Here is a 25,480-nt window from a genome sequence, read left to right as displayed (position 1 = left end):
GGAAACTGAACGTAGAGTAGACATTCGGGAGGAGTACAGTTGCTTGTCTCCTTCCGACATGGACTCTGGGAGGGATGCAGCGTATTCTTTTATTAGATTTCGCTGCATCCAGATGACGTGTGCCATATAGTTCAGCGCTCTCATGGAGAAGGTTGCTGAACTAAAGACCCGCTTCCTCAGGCGGTCCATCGCTCGAGAGTCCTTACTTGGCGGGTGGACCGCAGAGCTCTCCTGAGCCAGCTCTCTCTCTTGGTGGCTGCCGCCACCAACATGGCATCCACGGGGGGACCTCTGCTCCAGTGGGTTCTTTCAGCAGGGGGACTCAGGATCCTATCCAGGCGCTTGGGGACTGGCTCTACAGTGTCCGGCTCCTTCCAAGCCCTGGTGGAAATAAGGTCCACCAGGGGTTCGGGGGGAGGGGACACCCAAGAGGTAGATGGCCCTGCTTCAAACGCCTCTAGGAATACGGACTCATCGGAAGAAGCCTTGGGGGCAGACCACCCTCCCCTAATCCTGAGCATTTCCATGATGTCTCCAAAGGAGACATCCTCGGGGGGTGACCTTGGGGAGCCTTCCCCTTCATCTAAGTCCGTATCTTCGGTAAGGACTCAGGGGAGTCCATGTGCCTCCTCTTACACTTGGCTTTGTGAGGGACCTCCTCGGGGGGGGGGGCTGTCCGTGGAAGACTCACCAGCAATATCACGTTCCAAAGGAACACCCAGAGACGCTGAAGCAGGCTGTCCCGAAGGCCGGGTGATGGGAGCCCGGACCAGCTGAAAGGGAGTGCAGGAAGGAGCCGAAGCCAGGACCGGAGGTCCGGATGCACTCAACAGTGCCCTCTCCACCACCGCAAAAGCAGAGGGGGAGCCACTCTCGATAGTCTCCGAGAGTCGGCTCCCACTCGGATCCGAAGCGGGGTCCGGATCCGGGGCAGAGACCCTCGGATCTGAAGGACCCGTGTGCTCCAACCGGGACGGAGCTGAAGTCACACAAAGTCCCTCGGATCCGAAGCTCAGCCCATGGCTCAGAGAGGTCGGATCCGACAAACTCGAGGGACCAGTCGGAGCCGAAGTAACTAGTACTGTCGGCTCCGACACACCCCCGTATCCGACGCGGCTCGGCTCCGAATGCTCCGAACCCAGGAAGCGGGACGGAGAAGGAGCAATTGGAGCAAAAAATGGGGTCGAGCTCCCCCCCGGAGGGGGGGAAGGCAAGAGCACTCCCATCTGCAGCTGGGCCTGGATGAACCTCCTCATCATCCGGTCCATGTCTGCATCTGACATACTGAAGGTGGATCTCGACGAGGCCACCGAGGCAGACCTAGAGTGATGCCTCGATGACCTCGATGGGGACCTGGTCGCCTCCTCCCCAGGTCCCGGTGAAAAACAAGGGGACCGGAGCAGAGGAGGAGGCGATCCAGAAACCCTGGATGGAGAAGCCCGCTTGGCGGGCAGGGCAGAGGAAGAGTCCTTGTCCCGCCGCTTATGGTGCTTCTCCTTCCTTTTTTTTTTTCCGGCCTCCCTCTCCTTCGGAGCCAAAACGGGAGGTTGAGTCCCGACCGGAGGGAGGGAGGCAGGGGTGGCTACCACCGAGGGCTGGGTAGCGGCCACCGAAGAACCGGAGGCCGGAGCCGAATCCGGGGGCAAAAGGCCCGCCAGGATCAGCTTCGACCTCTGGTCCTTAAGTGCCTTGGGGTTGAACGCTGCACAAATCGCGCATCCCGAAGAGAGGTGTTCAACCCCAAGGCACCTAACGCACCAGGTGTGGCCATCCGCTGGTGAAAGCTTATGGCCGCACTCAGTGCATTTTGAAAAGATGGCTTTAGGGGCCTCCGACATGTTGAACAGAAAAACACACTCACTAGGCCCCTACACACACCACACACTACGAACCAGCGAGGGTAGGGAGGAAAAAATTTTACAAAAAAGATATATAAGATACACACTCACACAAGAGAAGGTACTAAAAAAATCAATTTTTTTTTCTCACAAATTCACGGAACTACCAGGAGTTCGAAATCCAGCTTGTAGGCTTGAAGTGTGGCAAACTAGATCTGAGGTCAGTTAGGGTTGGCAGGGGATTATGGGTAAAGGGAGGAGCTAGGAGCTCGGATCTATGCTGAGGTAATAGTTGCAGGCTCGGATCCGAGATCGGATCCGTATCCCCAAAGGTTGCTGACAAATGAAGTTCCTACTTCAGATGAGTCTATTTTAGCAATTCAGACAGAGTTCAACACCACACAGTATATAGATATACATATATCAGAAACTTGCTATTGAAAGGCACTAATAGGTTAGGAAGGAAAGTAGGAATACCACAAGGGTAAGAAGAGGGGACCATACCAACAATAGTACTTGAAAGTTTACCAACAGGTAGAAAAAGGAAGAAAAAAGAATAAGATCTAACTGTAATTTAAAACAAGAAAGACTAACGCTCAATAAAGGAAGAAATCTCAGAGAGTTTTTCACACAAAATATCAAAAAAGTTTTCAGTTAGCTGAGACCTCAGCTGAAACGTGGCTTTACGGCTACGTGGCAAACGAGAGCTGAAGTAACAGGGAGAAGGACATTCTGGGTAGAAGCTTAGCTCGAGAGTTTTCTGACTGGTGCGAGCTTGGTAACAGGCGGGCTCGGAACCGAACTCTTCAGTGATGAATGGAAAGAAGATTAACAACATCAGATCTATTGTTTCTGTTAGTATCTTGCCTAAAATATGAACCGTGACAAACTGAAAATAAAAAAAATGAACAAGACACACAAACTTTATTCAAGCAACATCAATGAAGATTCATTTATTTTCCTCATCAAAATGTATATCATAGTGTACTTTCTTAAATAACTTTTGGCAAATTGTCAACAGGAAACATCAGTATATGTGAAGAAATTGTTAGGACACAAATTTACTAGTACACAGGTTTACTGTTACTGAAAAAAGGCACTTATTTAAAATGAAAAAGAAAAATTATTAGTGCAAAGTATTTATTCTGTTGAAGAAGCTTCAAAGACCATCTTAAATAAAAACTAAATTGTTCAACTGCAATATTTTTGCCATCTGTTTTCAGAATCATGTAAAATACACAAAGCTGGCATTATGCAAACCAGTAGGCTGAAAACATTTATTTATTTAATTTGTCATTTGTTTACTGGGATTGTCCGAATGGGTCAGAATGAACCCCTTTTTTAGTGGAGGCCCGAGGAGAAAAGCTCCAGTTACTGACTGTAATGTACAGACATTTTAAGTAGTGAAAGCAGTGAAATACAATATTAAAAGAGAAATAACAGTGAACTTGAAATAGAAATAATAGCTATGTTGTGATGAGGCAGATGACTAAACATTATTACATAGGAGAAGGTAAACATTATATACGCAAATGACTAACATTTTTACATACTTACAAGGTAAACATACATATTATTTACACATAGCTTTAGGATATCAGCAAAGTAAAAACTGCAACTTTTATTTATTTATTTTTGGGCAGAGTTGTAGAAGAGGAGGCAGTTAGATGGGAGAGAGATAGTAAGAGGGTGGGAGGAAGACAGTGGAGGAGAGTTTAGCAAGATGGAAGGATAGTGCGAGGGAGGGACAGAGTGTGGAGGAGAGATTAGGAGGAGGTAGAAATAGTAAGAGGGAGGGAGACAGTGGAGGAGAGGTTAGTAAGAGGGAGGGAGGGAGAAAGAATAGAGAAGAGACTGGACCAGATCAGTGCTTGGGCACTGCCAAGAGTTGTTCAAGTGCTGTTTTAGGGAAGTTTTGAAGGGTAGTAGGTTAGAAGCACTTCTTGTAGGTAGTGAGAGTGAGTTTCATGCTTTTGCAACATAGTGAAGAGTAATAGGCTTTGTCGAGATATTTTACAGGGTGTGGAGATAGTGAGAAGTTTCTTATGTTCTGACCCAAGGGTTCTGTTTGGGTTGTAAGGTTTGATGACTTTATTCAGAGCTGGACAAGTGAGGGGATTGTAGATAATGTTGTGAAGTGTTAACAGTTGGACATACAGTGGGGGATTAGGGAATTCTAGCCAAGTTAGATTTTGTAATGATATAAAGTGATGTATTCTAGTTTTTGAGTTGGTGGCAAATTTAGCCACTTTACTGTAGTACTATTCCATTTGGATCTAATGGAGATCTGTAAGTTGGTAAGTATAGAGGCACCATACAGCAGAGAGGGTATAAGGAAAGTTTTGTCAAAGGTAACTTTGGTTGATGAGTTTATGGAGTGTTTGTTTCTGTACAGTGTGCCTAGTTTCTGGTGGGTTTTCTTTATATTTTTGTTGAACATGGAGATGAAACTTTAAATGATCATCTATGACAACACCTAGTAGTTTAGTGTGGTAGACAATCTCAACAGTGGTTCAGTCAGCAAAGTGAATTTTGAAATCGTTTAGGTCAGTAGAGCAGTTTTTTGGATGGAAAAGTAATAGTTCAGTGTTTTTTAGGGTTAAGGAATAGCTGACAGTGAGTCATGATTCAACAGCGGAAAAAGTTTGTTGTGTAATGGTGACAAGTTGGGGTAGTGTGGGAGAAGTGCAGATTATTGTGAAATCATCTGTACATTGTATGAGTGTTCCACTAGAAGAGGCAGTACATCATATGTAAATATATTGAAAAGTAGGGGTCCTAAGATAGATCCTAGTGGGACTCCAGTGGGGTAGAAAGGGGGCGATAAAGTGTTACCATTTTACTGCTGGTTTTTAATCATATAAGTAACTGTGGAACCATTTTAGGGTGGGAGGGGCAAGGCCAAAGTTAGATAGCCTGTTCAGGAGTAATAAATGTGAGACGGTGTCAAATGCCTTTGAAAGGTCAAGAAACAGAGCAGATACAAAGCGACCTGCATCTCTAGCTCTGTTTACAGATTTGGTAAAGGATAGGAGGTCTGTTGATGTGCTGTGGCTTGGACGGAAACCATGTTGTATGTTTGTAAGAAGGCTGTTTTGCAGTAAGTATTTTATATGTTATAAATTAATACATTTTACTAGTATTTTGGAGATAGAAGAAAGCATGGCTATGGGTCAAAAGTTTATCAGTTCAGTGGAGTTACCTCCTTTATGACGGGGGATGATATGGGACTTTTTCCAGATGGTGGGTACTATGGATTCAGATACAGATCGCTTGAGCAAGATGCTAAGTATGCCAAGGGATCAACAGCTAATTTTAAATATGAAGGAGGGAAGATATCTGCAGAGGTAGAGCAGGGTTTAAGTTTGTGCAGCAGTCTTTTTATCAGGCTTGTAGAGAGAAAGTGGCATGGTTCTCAGAAAGGAGTTTTGTGCTATGAAGGCAGCGGGGGTTTGGGCCAGATGAAGGAACATCATTAAAGGTAGTTAGACAGGAAGAGGGGCTGCTTGGAGGGGTTTTACAGATCAGATCAGCTATATCTTATGAATAACAAAAGTATGCAGTAAATCCTCCTGTAAGATGCACCAACAGCAGAGATCACACTTACAAGACTATAACCAATTAGAGATCACAACTTACTTAGACAAGTCCGGCTCCATGCAGCAGATTGATAAAGATCCGAGTGTGACCCACATGTCATGAGATCAGTCTGCAAAATAGAACTGGGAGGAGTTGTCAGGGGAGGGTAGCAGTGAATAGCTAAAGCTGTCTCACGTTCTGGGTGAGGATTAGACACTCAGTTTGCAAAAAGTGCAGCATGATGAGGCAAGCAACAGGCATCCACCAAGTATGCACTGGGCATAAATGACAGTGTGAGTGCTGAAAGAGGCCTGGATTCTTAGACTTCATCTTGTTAGGTGCTCCCATGGTGAATGAACAAAAGACAAGAAAACTATGACTGCTACTTGGATGATGATCTCCTGTAACAGTATAGGAGTATCAGAATACTATAAGCCTTGCACTACTACTACTTCATAAATACACACTGTCTCATGGCAATCAGAGAAAAGGTAAAGTGTACCTTGAATCCAATGAAGTAAAACACGCATCTGTACTCCATACTATCTACTGTCTTGTGCACTGTACTGGGAAATAAATGGTAGGGCACAAGGTAACTCCATTTTCTGGTTAAAGCCTTGGACATTTGCACAAAATATGAGGAAAAGGAATAAAAAGAAGTATGACAAACTAATGTGAGTAAATTCTAAATCACAAACAGTGAAAACAAAATAAATGAAGAAATCTCTTGACACTGTAAGATTCACTTAGAGGTTTAAATAATTCAATACAAGCTGTAAGAAGAACTGAATATGGTCTGACCTGACATCATCTTTGAATATGTGGATGACAGACATGTTGCGACCAACTGTGAGATAAAGGCTCAGGATGAACTGCTGGTACAAATTTTGAAAAATGTACAAAAGATGGGAATGAGGGCAGTAAGAATGCTTAGATGCTATGAATAAATAGTAAAATACTTTCTCCTGAAGCAAATTCTTTGACATCTGGCCTTCTCTGCTACCACACTGCTTTTATTAACTTTATAGACTCAGTCCTTATCTTGCGATATCTAAAGGAAGGTTAAAGATGTTTTTTCTCTCTTTCTTGGATACAATATACATTTAAAATATGAATCACGTTTATGTAAGTCAAAAGACACAATGTGCTTTACTGTGGGCACGTTGTGTTAATAATTTGGAAATTTATTATTATTACACAAATAATCATTTTAGTATGACTTAAAAAATAGAAAATGAACCAAATGACAGCAGTGGTGCAAGTACCTAGAATATCTTCTTGAGTAGTCTCATACTCTTCCTGATTGACCTCATCTTTAGGCCGATCTGTCAGTTTACGATAGAAATAAGAGTCTCGGACAACTATGTTGGTAAGCAGCTTCTTGACCTAAAGTGGAAGGCAGAAAGCTATGATTACACTGCATAACAAGAAAAGATCTACACAGCACTGTAAGCTCATGTTAACTGAAAATATGACCAGCCAGCCCTGACAGCAGTCATTATTTTTACAGACCTATAAAACTACAAAGATAAGCTTGATTTGGGGTGCTGTAGCAACAGTTCTGACAGCGCACACACAGACACAAACATACCAACATACAAGTTGATAAATATGCAAGATTCATATCAAACCTCTCAACTGTCCAGATTTTCGCAGAATGTTTAGACTTTTGACTCATATTTTTGATTAGTTCCTCATAAAATGTGTGGTTTTCTGGTATACTGTTTGGACTGAAGTCACTAAATAATGACAGATGTTTTAGTTTCATACCTCATATCCTTCACAAAATGCATGTTAATACAAAACTTTTTATTCTAGCAACTTTTTAAGACCATAGAGCAAGATTTAAAATCTGTCCCTATTTCTAGGCTTTTGTCTCTCATTATCTTTGGCTTTGTCTAGATTTCTTGAGTTAAAAAGTTGACAGGTATGAATCTGTTGCACTGTTTCTCACTGCCAGTCCTGTGGACAGTAGGCATTTCCTACGATGATCCCTGGTAAAGGCTGGGGATGCAGCGCTGGGAAGTGTGGGCCAAAGGGGAAATGGTGTGTGCAGTCATAGCTCAGCTGCTGTGGAGTCAAGGTGATATGTCCCAAGTTTTCACTGCACGCCCACTCCTCGGATATAACCACAGGGTTCATCACTGTTGTAACAGTGGTAAGTCATAAAAATAAGAAACCCCTGGCTTGAAGTGCGACAGAGACAACCCATAGGGCATCCTAAAAATTCTTGCTGACCCCCAGCTTAAATTCAGGCACTGGACTGGGAGCTGATTGGAGTACCTGCAGATCCAACGAAGGACGTGGGGCACTGGGAAAGCTGTCACAATAAAAGAAGGGGAGAAAAAAGAACTAAGAAAATGTAAAAAAAAAAAAAAAAAAAAAAAAAAATAGCATTCTTGCTTCTAAAATTCAAAACATATATGGAATAATGCTGCAAGCAAACACAGCACTCTGAACATATCTTGTCCAGCAATCAGACATCTCTGCAAAAGGTGAATGCATCTCATGTAACAACCATTCCTGGTAGCTCACTGCTGCAATTAAAGGAAACATGAAATAATATAGCAGAGTGCAGTAAAGGCCTGCTGTACAACAAAGTGCTTCATTACGTAGCAAGAAGTCTCCAGAAGTGTGAGAATTATGACACCTCTGTGTGAAGATACATGCAAAATATGTGAAATTTATATAAAACTTCAACTAAGTTCTTACAGGAGAAAATACTAATAATGAATAAGTATGAAAACTTTACCTGTATGCATTCTGGAAAACAGTATGCACACATTTTGCATAATGTTTGCTTGTTAAATTAAGATTAGTATGTGACAGAATAAGGATATACAACACAAAACTGTAACAGTCATACATCTGCATACATAATGCGTAGGTCTGTGTATATATATATTTGAGGAAGACAGGAGCTTAGAACATTTCTCAATGAAAAGAGTAATGACAGAAGGATCCAAAATAAGATCTGTGTATAGGAACTTACCTGAGCGCAATAACTTGTAAAATCTCTCATGCTTCTTAGGAGCTACAGGCTAAGACTCGGAATTAAAAGATGCAGTGGAGAAGGTATCTAACCAGGTTTCTAAAACAGAAGGAATAACTGAAGGTTTGGGCACACCCATTTCCAGCAGAGCACATCATCTCTTCTGGATATCAGACAATTAAAAACCTTCACACTGAAAATAATGCATCATTCTTGACAATGACATCCACAAAGAAAAGTTCCTCCACAGGGAATCAGGAGATAAAGCATCTTATTCTTCTGAAATACAAGTTAGAGAAAAATGAATTTCAGAAGAATAAGCCCCAATCTGTATGACTCCTCCTCATCCTCAAATCCTTCTTTATGCCTTTGTAGAAGAGGCAGAAAGGGGAAGGCAGCAGTAGCAGGAAAATAAGAAGGCAATTTTATAGAGCTTGTTTGTCTTTTCGGCTTTTCCCGGTTAGGGGTCGCCACAGCGGAACTCCGGTCCGCTAATGATTGGCAGTAGATTTTTATGGTGCCGAGTCGCCAGCCCGACGCCCAACCTTCAACGAAGGCACGCCCATTCACGCATGTCTTTCGAATGCCACTCGACCGCGGGGAGGACATGCAGACTCCACAAAGAAGACACTCCAGCCAAGGATCGAACAGGAGAACCTCTTGCTCTGAGGCAACAACCCTACCGCTGCACCACCGCGGCTCACAAGGCCATTTTAATGGTCATGAAAAGACCAATGTAAAATACTGCCACACAGATGGAGCAGAAACCATGTACTTAGACTTCTGTTTCTTTTTAGATCCGATGTCTGTCCTTACTAAGCAAGGAAGCTCTGTGCCCTAACATACCTCAATCAAAGTACCAGGGAGTGCTTTCCCAGCTAATATTTCAGGTATGCCATTTGGTCCCTCCAATAAAATAAGCCATGGTTCCCCCTTCTTGGCCAAAACTGATGACTGGATGGATGCGATAGACGTGCGAGACAGCTGTACCATATCATCCAAGAAAGGGGTTGTGACAGAGGGAGAAGCAGTTGGACAGTCCCAGGTCTAATCAAGAGATACAACAGAGATGATAATGTCCAGGCCTGACTTCACAGCAGACATCTCCAATCTAAGCTTCTTCAACACCATTGGTTAATGAGTGCTGGCTGTCGAGAACTAAGACTCCATCTTACCCTGTGCAAGGGCTTTAAGTTTCAGGTTCTCAAAATAAGTTTCGAAGAAGACAGACAATTATGCAAAGTCTTAGGCACAAATGCCTGACAGATACAGCAAATCCATATAATCATGCTCAGCACCCAAACACAAATATTTAGCATGGTGATCTCAGTCAGGATTCTGCTTCATACAACCACATTTCCCTTTTCAATAGCATATACAAAACTTCCATGAGGGTCTCCAACAGGGGTACTTCCCTGCCCAATGTTAAGGTAGGGGCATGAATCTTATAGCTGACAAACCAAAGCTGAAGCAAGAGTTCAGGTCTTAGCTTATGACAAGAAAGTTCTGAGGTATTCTGCATCCTTGCATCTTGTGGGCTCCTTTTTTTTCCCACTGGGCTGTGGTCATAATCAGACATACGGCCTTTGTGGAGGACCCCTGGGGTTTGGTATGCTGGCCGAAGTGCAGCTCTCTTTGGCAAGATAACCCATAGGTTATTAATATTGCAACAGTGATAATGGAAGGATATCTGCCTTGGTCAATATGGCTGGAGCAACAGAAATAAAGGACAAGCCATTTTAGATATTTGTCTGGCAAATGGTTTAATAGTGGTAAATACATGGTTCAACAAAACAAACCTTTAGAATTCCTACTGATAAAAGGGTACTGAGGTAGAATCAGAGATTGCAAAGTTATCCCCAATGAAACAGTTGGTTTACAGCATAAACCACCAGTGGCCACAATCAGCTGCAAGCAGTACTCAGATAAGGCTTTTAAGTCAACAAAGACTAAGCTAAAGATCTGAAGCTGGCTGCAGCAAAAACACAAGAATTCAAGTAAATACTCAAGTCTCTAGCACCACAGGTAGAAGAGAAACTGGTGCAGCTGGAGAAAGATGGCAGAAACTCAAAACATGATGCATGAAGACTATATAACAGGTATGTGGTAGAGCCCGGTATTAAAATAAGGTACATAAGGAAAGCTGGTAGTGGAGCGGAGAAGTCCAGGACATTATCAAAAGAAAGCAGGACTGCAGGAAAAAGTGTGAAACAGAAAAACAGATCAGGCTAAGAAGAAATACAGGTTGGCTAACAAAGAGCCTAAGAGAGTAATAACAATAGCAATGAACAAGGCATCAGTGGCACTCTACTAGATTCTGGAAAGTGACGTAAATGGCACAAATAAACACTATCAGGTTGCAAGGGAAAGTAAAGATAAAGAAAATGGTCATCAGACACACTTCAAAAGGGTGCCAGCAACAATCTGCTCACCAGTCCAGAGGACATCAAAACAAACAGAAGCAGTGCTTCCACCAGATTCTGAGTGACATAACCCCAAAGAAGCTGAATGACCCCAGACACATCCTATTATGAAAAAGAATGAAGAGCCCACTCTAGAAGAAGCAAGGAAAATGAAGTCTGAAAAAGCAGGAGGTTCAAATCAGGTCACAACAGATGTGTCCACAATGCTGATTGAGTTAGGGGAGAAATGGCTCCATAGGGTAACCATATCGGTATACAAAGAAAGGTGTATCTCAGACAACTGCAGAATAAGCATTCTAGTGTCAGTGTACAAGAATAAAGGGGACATTCACAAATGTGGGGAATATAGACGTATAAAACTAGCCTCACACTATATGAAAGTGCTAGAGAAGGTGATCTGATAAATGAATACACAGAGTAATAGAAACTAAGACAGGATATGAATAGTTCAGATTCAGATCAGGATGCAGCATAACCAACATGATGTTTGTAGTGAGTCAAGTAGTTGAGGAGAAGATAGAGATGAGGAAAGGCTTCAAATCATCATTCCTAGACTTGAAGAAAGCATATGATGGTTCAAGGACCCAGTAACATTGGCAGATCTAGCGCAGGCTACATAGAAGGTCCCAATGACACAAATATGAACAGTGTTCAGAACCAGAGAGAGGTCCCCAGTAGAAAAGGGTGTCGGAGATCAGCTCTGAGCCCACTGCTGCTCATAATGATGATGGACTACATTAGTACACAGGTCAAAGGGGACAGATCAACAAAACTGCGGCATGCATATGATGTGGCATTACAAGTATCATAAGCAATAAGTAATCGCCCACACTTATACTCACAATCTGGTTGTCCTCCTGACTCCCTAAGTGACCATGCCTTCACCTATCTTATCAGGCACAAAACTAACTTACCCAAAAATACTATCTATAAAAATATCTGCTCAAAAAAACATTCTTCCACAGATACTATCAACTACCTCCTGCAACATCACAATTGGTCCCCTTTAAAACAACTTTCCTTGGATGAAGCTTTTGCATACTTCAATACCTCTTTCCTAAACATCCTTGACAAACTTACTCCTATTCATAGAAGATGGTGCAAATCCACACCAACACCATGGCTGCACGGCTGTCAACAGACAGCTTAAACACTAAGAAACAAAGAGATAAAGTTTGGCACACATATCAAATCTGCAAAACTGAATCCTCCCCCCATAAATATCGTCAACTATGCAACTTGGCCAAAAATAAAACAGATTAGATCTGACAAAAAAAAATCATACTACACCACACTTCAACACAAACACAGAAACTATCCCAAAAAATTCTGGCTATCCATCAAACAACTCTTGAATCCTGGTCAAACCATTACACCCGCCCCTAACAATTTACACCCCAACATTAGCATTGTAACCCAATTTAGCACATATATCATTAACTCTATTCTGGCCCTAGTTAACAATTATGACAAAGACCCTTCTATCATCCCCTTAACAGCTGACCACATACCCACACCCTCCTCATTTCAGCCTGTCCCAACGTCTTATATTAAAAAACTCCTCCTCCAATTTAAACCCACTGGACTACCTGTAGATCAACTTCCAAGTGAATTTCTTCAACTAGCATCAGACTCCATCTCCTACCCTATCTCTATACTAATAAATTGCTCAATCATTGAACATTATGTACTTAAACTATGGAAAACTTCCCATATAATACCCCTACACAAAGGTGGTCAGTCCACTGAGTTATCCAGTTGTAGACCCATTGCCATATTCTCCCCTCTTAGCAAAATACTAGAAAAATGTATACACTCTCAACTACTGTCCCACCTCATACAGAACAACCTAATATCCAATTCCCAATATGGTTTTAGACCTAAACACAGTACTACCACAGCCCTAAAGTTTCACAAATGCAATTTGTCACCACAGAAATAGTAATCAATTTGTTTCTTTCATTTTCTTAGATATGTCAAAAGTATTTGACACTGTATCACATAAAAAACTACTTGATTTGGAATCTATCACTCTCTCTCTAGATTCCATTACCTGATTCCACAGGTACTTAACCAACAACAACCAGTGATATGGGACAATAAAATCTCTACTCTTTTACCCATCACCATAGGAGTCCTACAGGGCCCTATTCTCAGCCCACTACTTTTCTCCATCTTTACTAACAATCTTAGCTCCACCACTCCCAGTGCCACAATTATACAGTATGCAGACGATTCCACTGTTATCTGTGCAGCCCCCTCTCTACCAGACCTCCTATCCATTACTCAATCTGCTTTCTCGGACATAGAACTTTTCCTAAAAAAAGACACCTCACACTTAACACAAATAAGACTAAGCTTATGATATTTTCAAATAATCTCCCAAATCTCCCTTCATCAATACATACTCTCATCCACTGGATATATAATTGAACCAGTTGATAGCACTAAGTTACTTGGTATCTGTCAGAAGAAAAATTCAAACGAGTCACATCTGCCTCAGGTGATGAAAAACTTCTTTATTAGCAGCTAACCAGATTACACAGCATGTTGGCCAAGATGATCTCCTCTGGTCAACTTGTTTACTGACATCAACTTTTATACTGCAAGCAAAACAACTTTTTGTTACATTTCTGACCGTTGACAGTTGGCTATGGAAAACACCTGTGATAAACATGTTTATCACAAATCACCTCAAACCAACAGTTAGTACAGAATGTTCAAGTAGTACAGAATGTTCAGTTCAACAATGGTAGCTCAAATTTTCCAGGACACACAGCCTGCTTCAGTAAATTAACTCTTACTCTGCCGTGCGTCCTTATCCCAGGCTTCACTGAGCTATAACCAAATCTCTTTATTCTGAAATGCAGAAAACAGATATTATTCAGGTTTATAAGCAATGCTGCATTTTGTTCACAGATGAGGCCCATCTTTGATAGGCATATCCCAACAAATAACATGTTCACTTTGCAAGAAGAGGAAAAAGACAAATAACAGTATGTTTTAAAACTTTTTCTCTTAACATTTCCCCCCTGAAAACACTTATTTGTCTTTTTATTTCAGCAATATATGGGTAAAAACTAAGTTTTTCTTTGCATACATTACTTCATTGGCAAGACAAACTTTTAAATTTCAAAAACATTTGCAAAAAGTCACATTTCAATGTATTCACTTTCACCAGTCTGTTGCAATTGCTGGTACATCGTCTTCATAATAGCAGTATCAACCAGTCTTTGTAGACGACCTCTGATACAGGATATACAACGACAACCACATACCACCACGATAGCCACAGCGACTCCAACGGACACCAGGAAACTGCTGATGAGATGACTCCATTTTCCAAACCACGCTTGTAGAAAGTCTGTAAAGGGATTACTTACCCCAGAGTTCTCTGCCAATTCTTCAGATAACATCTCCAAACCTTTCAAAGCTCGAGTGATACTTCCATCAGGCGCAGTGTTGTTTGGAATGTATGTACAACAGAAAGTCCCAAACATCCTGCAAACTCCTTCTTTGGCCAGGAGCATATCCAACGCAATTCGATTCTGCCATGTCACCTGCGAAGTGGCCTCCAGTTGTTCAGCAATTCCTTTCAATGCATCTTTGGTATAGTTCACAAAACGCTGCTGGTTATAGTAAATGTAGTTGATCCAGTCCACATTCTTATTAGGTTGAATCCAGACAAAGATGGATGTAAAACCAGCTGCTATTTGGTTTATTGCTTTGTATTCATCAGGTACGCCTCTTGGTACACCAATGCTATCGATGTAGACACCATTATCGAAGGACTGCTTCGGTGCCTCTCTTTCTCCTACTCAACCACTTCGGTTTGATTTCAGGTTCTCTTACAAAACTGCTTGCTTGAACTGGGAAAATGTAGAATGGCAGAATTAACTTTACTAGTGCACAAGTTCCCTTCCAGGGAATCGTAAGCCTTGATCTGAGTTTGTTGTCTCCACATAACCACCATACGTCTACTAAACTATGAGTTTGGTTCTCCAGAAATGGATTCCCATTGCCATTCACAGTAACAGTGCAATAGTTCTGCCCCATATTGCCATAATTCTTCCCTGTGCCATCTCTCGAAATGCACATATACGAAACTGGATAGGAAATCGCTGCAGGCGGTTTCTCAACTTTGCTTATGACTGGAAAACGCTGAGTTTCATTTTTGCATTTATCTTCAGTTTTGTTGAAGAATATTTTCAACAGACACGTTAGGTTACCTTCATCTTGCATCAATGGGACTGTCGCTAGTTGCTGTTTACCTTCAGCACAAGAAACACAGTTCTCACGATGTGCCTCTCAGGTACTATATTTAACCCAAGATAACCATTCATTATGGTGTACGAATCCAGTCTCGAGTAACAATTGTTCTTCTTCTGTGAAGGCAAAATCTGCTTTACTTGTCACATTCTTAAGGCTTTGTACTTTAAGTTGGAGGGTCCCCAAAGGATCAGTTCCAATTGGAATAGACACTCCGATTCCATAAACTCCTGGATCACTTTCTTGTGGTGACACAATGGTTATAGTAATTACTTCGGTACCTTGTAAATGCGCAATTTTTATTCTTTGTTGCCTGCTTTTATCTTTCTCTGGTATCACTGCACCACTTGTTTCCCATCCATTCACATCTGTTGACCACCAAACATTTGAATAGGACGTACAGTCTCTATTGCACAAGTATTTTGCACGAGTCAAGAAATTATCATTGTTCCATTTAGAACAGTCCAAAATTCCTTCACAAAGTTTCACCTTAAACACAGCAGTAACACCTGTTTGCACTTGCAGCACCACCATTCCTTTTTCTCTTGCAACTGTTCCTTCTCGCATGGACATATTTACTTTCGCCACCAAAGTCATCATCATGTAACAGTTCAAGTACCAGCTGGACATGGCCATCCTCCCTAAAGACTACCTCGCGCCGTTGGTTTCTTCACTGGGTTTGAGACGAACTAACCCCTATTGGGCTAATCCCCCTTTGTAGCCAGACTTTGCGCTCAGAGGTCCGGTGGAGTTTGACCAATATCAATGGCAGAAGGAAGAGTCTTGAGTTTTTTACAGTGGGTGATATGAATCCACTAAGTCCTCTCAGCGATCTTTACAGCCGTAGGTGTCGAGATAAGTACTTGGTATGGGCCTTCCCACCTGGGTGATGACCAATTCTTTCTCTTCACAATTCGAATCCACACCCAGTACCCGGGTGCCACGCTTAACAAGGTTTCATTTCTGGAATCTGCAAAGGAATCATTGGTTACAAGAGATTTGACATTTAGCAGCTTCTTCATATAATCCGCTAGATCCTCACCCTCCTCACGTTCCGCTGGCAACAATCCTTGCCACTGCGGGACGTAATATGGTCTCCCAAACAAAAGTTCAAATGGTGTAAGTCCTTTGTAGGAAGGTGAGATTCGCATATACAGGAGTGCCAAGGGAATGCACGCAGTCCATGATCTATGTGTTTCTGCCATCAGTTTGCGGAGCTTACTCAAGACACCGTTGTGTCTTTCCACCAGTCCAGCTGACTGGGGATGGTAAGCACAGTGATGTTTGAGATCAATTTGAAACACTTGATCCAATTTCTGAACAATCTGGTTAACAAAATGAGACCCATTATCACTGTAAATGCGTCTTGGTAAACCAAATCGGGGAATTATTTCTGTAGTCAAAAGCTTTGCTACTGTTTGTGCATTCGGGTGCTTTACTGGAAAAGCTTCTACCCATTTAGAAAAAGCATCAATAATGACTAAACAGAACCTTTTTTCCTCTGAGGGTGTCAATTCAATAAAGTCCATACAGAGTGTGCGGAATGGATATGGAGGGGTAGGGAATGCCTGCCGAGCCTTTTTAACTCCCCCCTGAGCATGATACTTTGCACATAATAAACAAGATAAACAGAATTGCTTTGCATAAGTTGAAAACCCCTTACACCAAAACACCTTAGACACTATTTGAATCATCGTCTGTACTCCTACATGGGCAGGTCTGTGACTAACCAATGCCGCATACCTAAAAAGGTTTGAGGGTAATACCATTTTGCCATCTGATGCCCTATACAACCCATCCTGTTGAGTGATACCATATTTTACCCAATGACATTTTTCCTTCTGTGTTGTCACTGTTTGCATTACTTTTAGTGTCTCTAAGTCTAAGAGGTGTCCGGGCTCTAAATCATTGTCATGTAAAAGCAAATCATTTTCTAGAGCTGCCTTTTTTGCAGCCATATCAGCAAGGGCATTTCCCCTGGACACAGGATCTTTTCTGTTGGTATGTGCGAAACATTACATATCGCTATCTGAAGTGGTAGTTGCACTGCATCTAACAACTGTAAAATTAAATCTCTGTGATTTATTGGTTTGCCTGTCGCAGTAACCATTCCCCTATTCTTCCATTGTTGAGCGAAAACATGTACAGTGGAGAAAGCACATTGACTATCTGTATAAATTGTCACTTTTTTACCCTCCCCTAAGGTACAAGCTCGAGTCAAAGCCACCAACTCAGCTGCTTGTGCAGAATAAATGTTTGACAATCCTTTTGCCTCCAAAACTTCAGTTTCTGTGGTGACAGCATACCCTACTAGTGTTTTTCCTACAGTGTCCTTCTTTGCTGATCCGTCTACAAACAAAACGAGATCAGAATCTACCAACGGAATATCCCTTAAATCTGGTCGGGGAAGCACTTTGTCATGAATGCTCTCTAAACAAACGTGTGGAGTACCTTCTTCTGGAGTCAGCAAAAGTGTCGCCGGATTAAGAGTAGTACATCTTTCTATGGTCATATGAGGCTGTGTCAGCAGCACTGTCATACAAGACAAATGTTGACTAGGAGATAAAAAGGTTATCTTATCTTGCAAAAGTATAGTAGCTACTGAATGTGGAACCCGCAATTGTAATGGGTGAAACAAAACTAATGATGCTGAGGCTTGTACTGCCATGGCGGCCAGCACTACAGCTTGAACAAAATGCGGCAATGCCCTTGCAACATGATCTAATCTGGAGGAGTAGAAAGCTATCGGCCTCTGTTTATCCCCATGTACTTGTACCAGAACCGAAGTCATATATCCTCCCTTACAATCAACCGTTTGTACAAACGGCTTAGAATAGTTCGGAAAACCCAAAACAGAGGATCCTGCTATCAATTGCTTAATTCTAATAAATGCCTGTATTGCCTTATTTGTCCACTGTATATTATTCTTAGCCGCCATGGGAGTATCATAGATCAGTGCGGTCAATGGCCCTACTTCCTCAGCATAGTTAGGGAATCCAACTTCTACAAAAATTAGTCACACCTAAAAAGGACATCATCTCCCGCTTAGTCGTAGGCATAGGTGCCTCAAGAATTGCTTGTTTTCTTTTGTTCTCCAATTGTCTACCTACCTGCGAAATTAAATAACCCAAGTACTTTACTTGTGCTTTCCACAATTGTAACTTTTCTTTATTTACCTTATGTCCTTGCTCAGCTAAAAAACTAAGAAGGGCAAGGGTATCCTTTCTACAACTTTCCTGCATGGGTGAGGCCAACAAAATATCATCTACATCCAACAGAACCTGGCTTCCCTCTGGGGGAACAAACTGAGCTAAATTCGCAGCCATTTCTTGTGCGAATATTGTCGGACTCTCACAATAACCCTGTGGCAATCTGGTGTAGGTGTATCTTTTACCTTGATAACTGAATGCAAACCAAAATATACTCTCCTTATGTAGTGGTATGGAGAAAAAGGCATTGCTTATATCTATGACAGAAAAATATCTGTGCTGAGGTAATAAATCATTAAGTAATGTATAGGGGTCAGGGACCACCGGTGGTCTTGGGATCACAGCCGAATTAACTGCTTGTAAATCCTGAACCAACCTCCATGACCCATCCGGTTTCTTTACAGGAAACAACGGAGTATTGTAGGGCGAATCTGGGCATTCAACAAGAATTCCTACCTGTTTTAGCTGCTCAATGACTGGCTTAATTCCTTCCTCTGCTTGTTTACTTAGCGGGTATTGGTGCTTACGAGGTCTAAAACCTGACTTTGGAGTTATACAAACTTCACCTGCTGTTTTCATCAGTCCTACATCCCCTTTACCTTTTGACCATAAATCTACAGGTAAGGCACTTAACGCACTATCTTCCTCTTGAGTTAGGAGGATTTGTCATGCCATTTCTGTTTTGTCATCCCTGAGGTGCACGCTTGGTTGTGCCCAAGTCACCCAATTTAATCTTTGTACCTGGATCTGTTGATCCTTCAACTGACTTTCGGACATTGTGTCCCAATTTGTTACCTTTTTCGCTAAATCTACCCAATGTGTCCCCACCACTTTAGTAATTGAAATATGTGGGCTATAACCTGAGCGATATAAAGAACTCATTTCTTTGGTCAAAGTACAGGTCACTACTGTATTACCTTGCGTATCCCAAAACATATCATTCAAAATTATCCTTGCACGTTTGTGCTTAAAGAATTCTTTTTCAAATTCTTTATCCAGACCAGGTGCCTTTCTGTAGAACATTGTACAATGTAAGTGAGCCGCAACCTGCGGTGACCCGCTCCTAGATTTACTTAAAGCTAGGTTGATCAAATCTGTATCAACCCTCCCCGACCCATTTGAAATCAAGTCCTGGCTATACCAGTAAAACAAGTCTTGTACTCCCTGTACCACCAAGCCATCCGCTAACCTATTCGCCTCAATGCCTTTAGGTGTGGGAATTGCCGCTATTCCAAATAAATGCATCAAGTCTCTTCCCAGCAAATTAACTGGACAAACGTTCGATATAATTACCCTACACCTAACAGTTTGGTTTGTTTGCAGATCTGTGAACAATAGAGGATGATACAGTGGTTCCTTATAGATTTTCCCGTTTGCCGCTTTCACAAGGACAAACTCATCTGTTTCGCAGTTCGGAGGCAGAACTGCTGGACCCAAAAGTGTACGCAATGCACCTGAATCACATAAAAACTCCACTTTCTGTCCCTCAACCAAAAACTCTATCACGGGTTTTTGATCTAGATGCATAGCAATACCCAAATGTGCCAGGTTTATGACTTCACAGTCACAATCCCGCCCTTCCTTAATTTCCTGGGTGTCCTGACATTCATCGCAGAGTGTGTCTGCCTCATCATCATCACAATCATTCTCGCTTTCTTCTTCTCTACAATAATCGCAATAATGAATTTGGCGCCTTCCTTTACTATCATATAGTCATGCGGAGCCCTTGTTCATAAGCTGTGGGGGATGTTGCCACTCTTCGCAGTCGGCAGCAAAGTGCCCACGTCTACCGCATTTAAAACATTCTCCACGTTTTAACCTCCCCTCATATTCCTCTGAATGTCCACCCTGTTTATACGACATGTCCCATTTCAGGCCCCCACGTTTTTGTACGCCACCACGGCGCCCTTGCCCCCTTTGGTCCTGTACCAAAAAAATACCCCCATCATCCCCTACTACTAACACTTGTACTTTCTTTTTCTTTTTTAAATTGAAATGTCGCTCAGCATGCCATGCATATTCAAACAAAGGTTGCAGTCTACATGTTCTGTGATCAACCATATGCTTAGTTATAAAACTATTTATCAGAGCCTTAAAACCTTTAAGAAAAGCGTTTTTCAACTGCTGTTCCTACGGACTATCAGTAGTCTGATCCTGCGGAATCATCATTCCACAATGGTTATTGAACACTTCTGTCAATCTTACAATATAGTGATCTACAGATTCATCATCATTTTGGATGCACTGATTTATCACTGTCCAATCTGCTCTTGGACGCCACTTATCAGAAATTCTCTTTAACAGATCAGTGACTCGCGTGTCTAACACCCCAGAATTATGCTTTAATGTAGTGCCGTCATCTGTCTTACATGTCCAAGCACCACAAACTAAGTGCCAATCTGGACCCAGGATTTGTCGCACTACTTGTTCTACTTCTAAACCATTTAGATGATAACTTAAATGCATACCAACTATGTCCTCAGAAAACTTTTGAAAATTAACCTTGGGATGAGGAATACCATCTGTAGCTCGTTTTATATCCTCTCTAGCCCAGGGACGATAAACTAAAATAGTTGGCTCCTGTCCAACATCCCCTGCTTGTGGGTTTGCAACTTGTATTAAGGGAAGAGCTTCTGAGTAGTCAGAAAGTTTAATAGCCCAACGTCCTTGCCCTGCTGGTCCTGATCTTAACTGCATAGGTTGGTCTACCTGTTGCAAAGCGACCTTGGGTACTACGGGAATTTGCGGGTAAATTGGAGGGGTCACAACATTTCCTTGAGCAGCCAATAACCCACCCTGCTGTACAGATCCCACATCTTCAGACTGATATTGAGGAGGTTCCGCCGGTAAGGCAGCAGCAATTTCCCCAAACGGTGGGGCAGTTGCCTGCCTTTGTACCACACAAACTGTATGCTCATCCTCCTTATCTAAAAATAAAGCTACTTTTCCACTTGGCACCAGTGATCCCTTTTGATTTATTTTTTTCTTTTTCCTGGCACTGTTTTTCTTTTATAGCTTGTTTATTTGCTTCTTCTAACCATTTTTGTGCTTGGGGAAATCCCAATTGTCTTTGTTTTTTAGTTCTAGTTCCCGCATCTCTTTTCAAATCTCTAACCAATTTTACACAGGCATTCTTATTCAGGGTACCATCAAAATCATATTTCAACTTCCACGCTATCAAAAATTTAACATTATTTTTGTTTAAACCTTTCATATACTTAGCATCAACATTTAAACAGGCATCACTCTTACACTTACAGCAACTCGAACCCATGTTTCCCCTAGATTTCTTATTTTAGGACTGTATCAAAGTTACTTTACAGGGCTTATTATAAAATGGGGCTATCTTAACGGGTGATCCTAACAAAATAATCTTAACAAGTAACCTTACCCACCCTTAACTAAAAATAAAACCCTTGTCGACAAGATTAAATTAAAAGAAAATTTAGTTTTCATCCTACCTGAACCAGATGAGACTCTGTTTCCCCTTTTGGTTCAGAAACCGTCCCTCAGATAGGGATCAGAGAGCAGGCGGCCTCCTCTCAACGACAAATCAGTCGGAGGGCTTTCAGTCGAGGGAATCTTAAGATGAGAAACCCTCACCTGCACAGATTTTTCGGTTTCTGTCGGTCTGATCTGTATCTTCGTAGAGGTTTCCAGTCCGAAGTACCAAAATGTCAGAAGAAAAATTCAAACGAGTCACATCTGCCTCAGGTGATGAAAAACTTTTTTATTAGCAGTCAACCAGATTACACAGCATGTTGGCCAAGATGATCTCCTCTGGTCAACTGTTTACTGACATCAACTTTTATACTGCAAGCAAAACAACTTTTTGTTACATTTCTGACCGTTGACAGTTGGCTATGGAAAACACCTGTGATAAACATGTTTATCACAAATAACCTCAAACCAACAGTTAGTACAGAATGTTCAAGAAGTACAGAATGTTCAGTTCAACAATGGTAGCTCAAATTTTCCAGGACACACAGCCTGCTTCAGTAAATTAACTCTTACTCGGCCATGTGTCCTTATCCCAGGCTTCACTGAGCTATAACCAAATCTCTTTATTCTGAAATGCAGAAAACAGATATTATTCAGGTTTATAAGCAAAGCTGCATTTTGTTCACAGATGAGGCCCATCTTTGATAGGCATATCCCAACAAATAACATGTTCAGTTTGCAAGAAGAGGGAAAAAGACAAATAACAGTATGTTTTAAAACTTTTTCTCTTAACAGTATCGCAATAGATTCTGGCCTGAAATATGATAAACACATTGCCCTCAACATTAAAAAAAGTACATATTAAACTTGGATCTCTATATAGGTCCAGAACATTTATCACTTCATCAACTAGCAAGCACTTGCCAGAACACACCTCCTCTCCACACTACTATATGCCTCAGCCATTTTTTCAAATCTGAAGAAGACTAACCTAGCTAAACTTGAAACATGCTACCACAAAATCGTTCGTATATAATAGAATCCACCACTGTACTGCCCTGAAACAACTACACTGGCTTGAACTTCCAAGCTTACTAACACTCAACCAACTAGCTATTGTCCACAGCATCGTATACCAACCTAATGCCTGCCTCGTTCTAATAGATCTAGTACAGCCTTACAACACAAATCGCTCCTTCCGCTCATCTAATAAACTGCTATTACAAGTTATGAATGCCAATAACTTTTGGTGAATCCTTATTTTCATGTCAAGTAGCAAAAATGTGGAACTGCACTCCAAGTCATTCTTAACACTCCTTCCACCTCTAAATTCAAACTCCTCCTTAAAGAGCATCTAGCTAGCAACTGGCTCTGTTCCTGTATTACTCCTGGATAATTTCTGTCTACATTTTGCTCTGTTCTGCTATATCCTACCTTTATTCTGTCCAAACTAGCTTTGTGTATGTGTGTGTGTGTGTGTGCGTGTGTGCGCGTGTGCGTGTGTTTATATATACACACCGATTTATATATATAACATGGCTTGATTTCATTATTGTACAATGTTTATTTTTAATACTTTTCTGTTTATCTTTTTGGGGCTTTTCCCCCGGGTCTCTACTGAAAAGGGGCCACTGGCCCAGTCAGACTTCCCGGCAAAAAATGCAAAATAAAAAATAAACAAATAAATAAAAGCAGACTTTGAACAGGTACTTCAGCAAATGACAGGGGAATGGAATGCAAACCTGAAGTCAAATGGGATGAAAATAACAATACAGTTGTCATGGCAGCAAATGGGAGAAATCAAAAGAAGCTGAAAATTGTGGGAAAACAGTGGAACAGGTGTACATCTTCAAGTACCTGACAGAAATGAAGTGGAGGAGAAGGGGAAGTCTAAATCAGGTGGTCAAAACTAGAATCAGAGGGGGTGTAGCCAACTGGCACAAACAGTGGCGGTTAGTATGTGACAGAAAAATGCCAAAGAGGGTGAAAAGGAAGGTGTACTATTACATGGCACAGAAATTTGGGCAGTGAAGCCAGAGCAGTTGAGGAAGTTAAGAAGTGATGAAGACGAAGTGGCTGAGACTTATGGTAGGATGTACACTGCAGGACAGATAAAGAAATAAGGAGATCAGAACAGAAACCAAAGCAATTCTAGTTGCACAGAAGGTCAAATGGAGCAGAATATTGTGATCTGGCCAAGTGCAGAAAGCAGAAGATGACTTTGTGAACAACATTTGGCAGAGACAGGAAGAATGCAAGAGGAAACAAGGACATCCAGCAAAGAAATGGATGGAATTCATGAAGGAAGACTTGCAATAAGCAGGCATGACTGCTGAAGAAGATAAGAGATTGACACTGAATTGAGACAATGACAGTTGATGCAACACCCTGTCTCCATGTCGAAAATAGGGGAAAAAAAAGGAGATGATAACAACAGGGGGCAACAATGTGGGTAGCTGGGGTAAAGTTAGCACTAAAGGTTTCTGTTAATATTTTGGCTATATCATTACATATCATTTTAGCTGAGCTTGGTGCACTAATGGATATTACGCCTTAACTTCCTCACATAACTGAATAAGGATTTGTAGATTATTTTGGTATCTGTAGCAAAATTAAACTCTTACTCTGCTTTACATTTTCTAACAGTACTTTTTAAGTTCCTTACTGGTATGCTTCATTCTAGTGTTAATATGAGGGAATTTCTTACAACTTTTCATAATTTTCCTGATCTTTGTTACACAATTTATTAGAGTTCCACCACAAAGGATTATTCCTGAATTTAGGATGGATGGGTACTGACTTTTCTATGTGGCTTGTTAGTTGCTGGTAAGTCGGAGGTGAATGCCATTGTTCTGTTAGCTGGCAACATTCGCAGGTGACTGTTGAGAAAGTACAGTTGTGTAAGATTTTACTGTAGCAGTAGATGTTCTACTCATCACTATTGGCATTATTCCTTAAAAAAGGGAAATCACGTAGAGTATTGCTGTACGTCCAAACCAGCATACCAAATGCCTTGGTCTGAGGCATAACGTAAATAATTGATGTATGTATTCCAAATATTCAGGACTGAATTGCCCCAAGAAAACAGCAGCAGCTAATAATGAAGAAAAGAAAGGTGGTGCAATTGTACATACAGGCCAGATGGAGAAGAAAAAAAAAAAAAAAAAGAGGGGGGATGAGGGAGGAATGGAATACAACAGGAAAAATTAGGACATCTACCATTATGGTAAGTGCTTACACAATTGTACTATGTCCTCCCTTAATCACCATTGCAGTACTTCCTCCAATAGGGGCAGTACTAGAGCTACTGTAAAAGATGGGAGGAGGATGACGGAAATGAGGAATCCTTCAAAACCCATAGAGGATGGACTTAACAAACTTTCTCTAGCCTTACAAATCACATCAAACTTGCAGTGTTTAGTAAAAGTATGCACAGATGATCAAGCAGCAGCTTCCAAAATAGATCTAGCATTCAGATCCTTAAAAAAGCTCAAGAAGAGGCAACTACCCTAGTAGAATTATCAAAAATAGAAGCAGGAAGCAGACTACCATGAAACGTATAACAAAAGGAAATGGCTTTAGAAATCCTAGAAGAAATTGTTTGCTTAGAAATTGCTAAACCCAATTTCCTGTCCTGAAAAGAAAAGTACAGTTGTGTACATTTACCATAAATGTAGATGTTCAAGTGTATTCACTGTTGCAGTCATCACATTTGGGTTATCCTGCCAG

At 41.5% G+C, this 25,480-nt stretch overlaps 1 protein-coding gene across 1 annotated transcript in view; it reads right to left on the bottom strand.

Annotated features, from left to right (window-relative positions):
* Positions 1–25,480, bottom strand: part of CCAR1 (cell division cycle and apoptosis regulator 1) — a 2,906,903-nt gene that overhangs the window by 272,560 nt on the left and 2,608,863 nt on the right. The window contains exon 24 of the mRNA XM_044056158.1: positions 6,683–6,803. Coding sequence (XP_043912093.1) covers positions 6,683–6,803 — 121 coding nt within the window. The remainder of the gene's footprint in view (positions 1–6,682; positions 6,804–25,480) is intronic.

The sequence above is a fragment of the Protopterus annectens genome, chromosome 14.part0 (assembly GCF_019279795.1).
Source record: "Protopterus annectens isolate FY-2018-M chromosome 14.part0, PAN1.0, whole genome shotgun sequence".
In the NCBI taxonomy this organism is placed as follows: Eukaryota; Metazoa; Chordata; order Ceratodontiformes; family Protopteridae; genus Protopterus; species Protopterus annectens.
The sequence above is the reverse complement of the archived record's forward strand: the minus strand, read 5'-3'. Positions and strand labels throughout refer to the sequence as shown.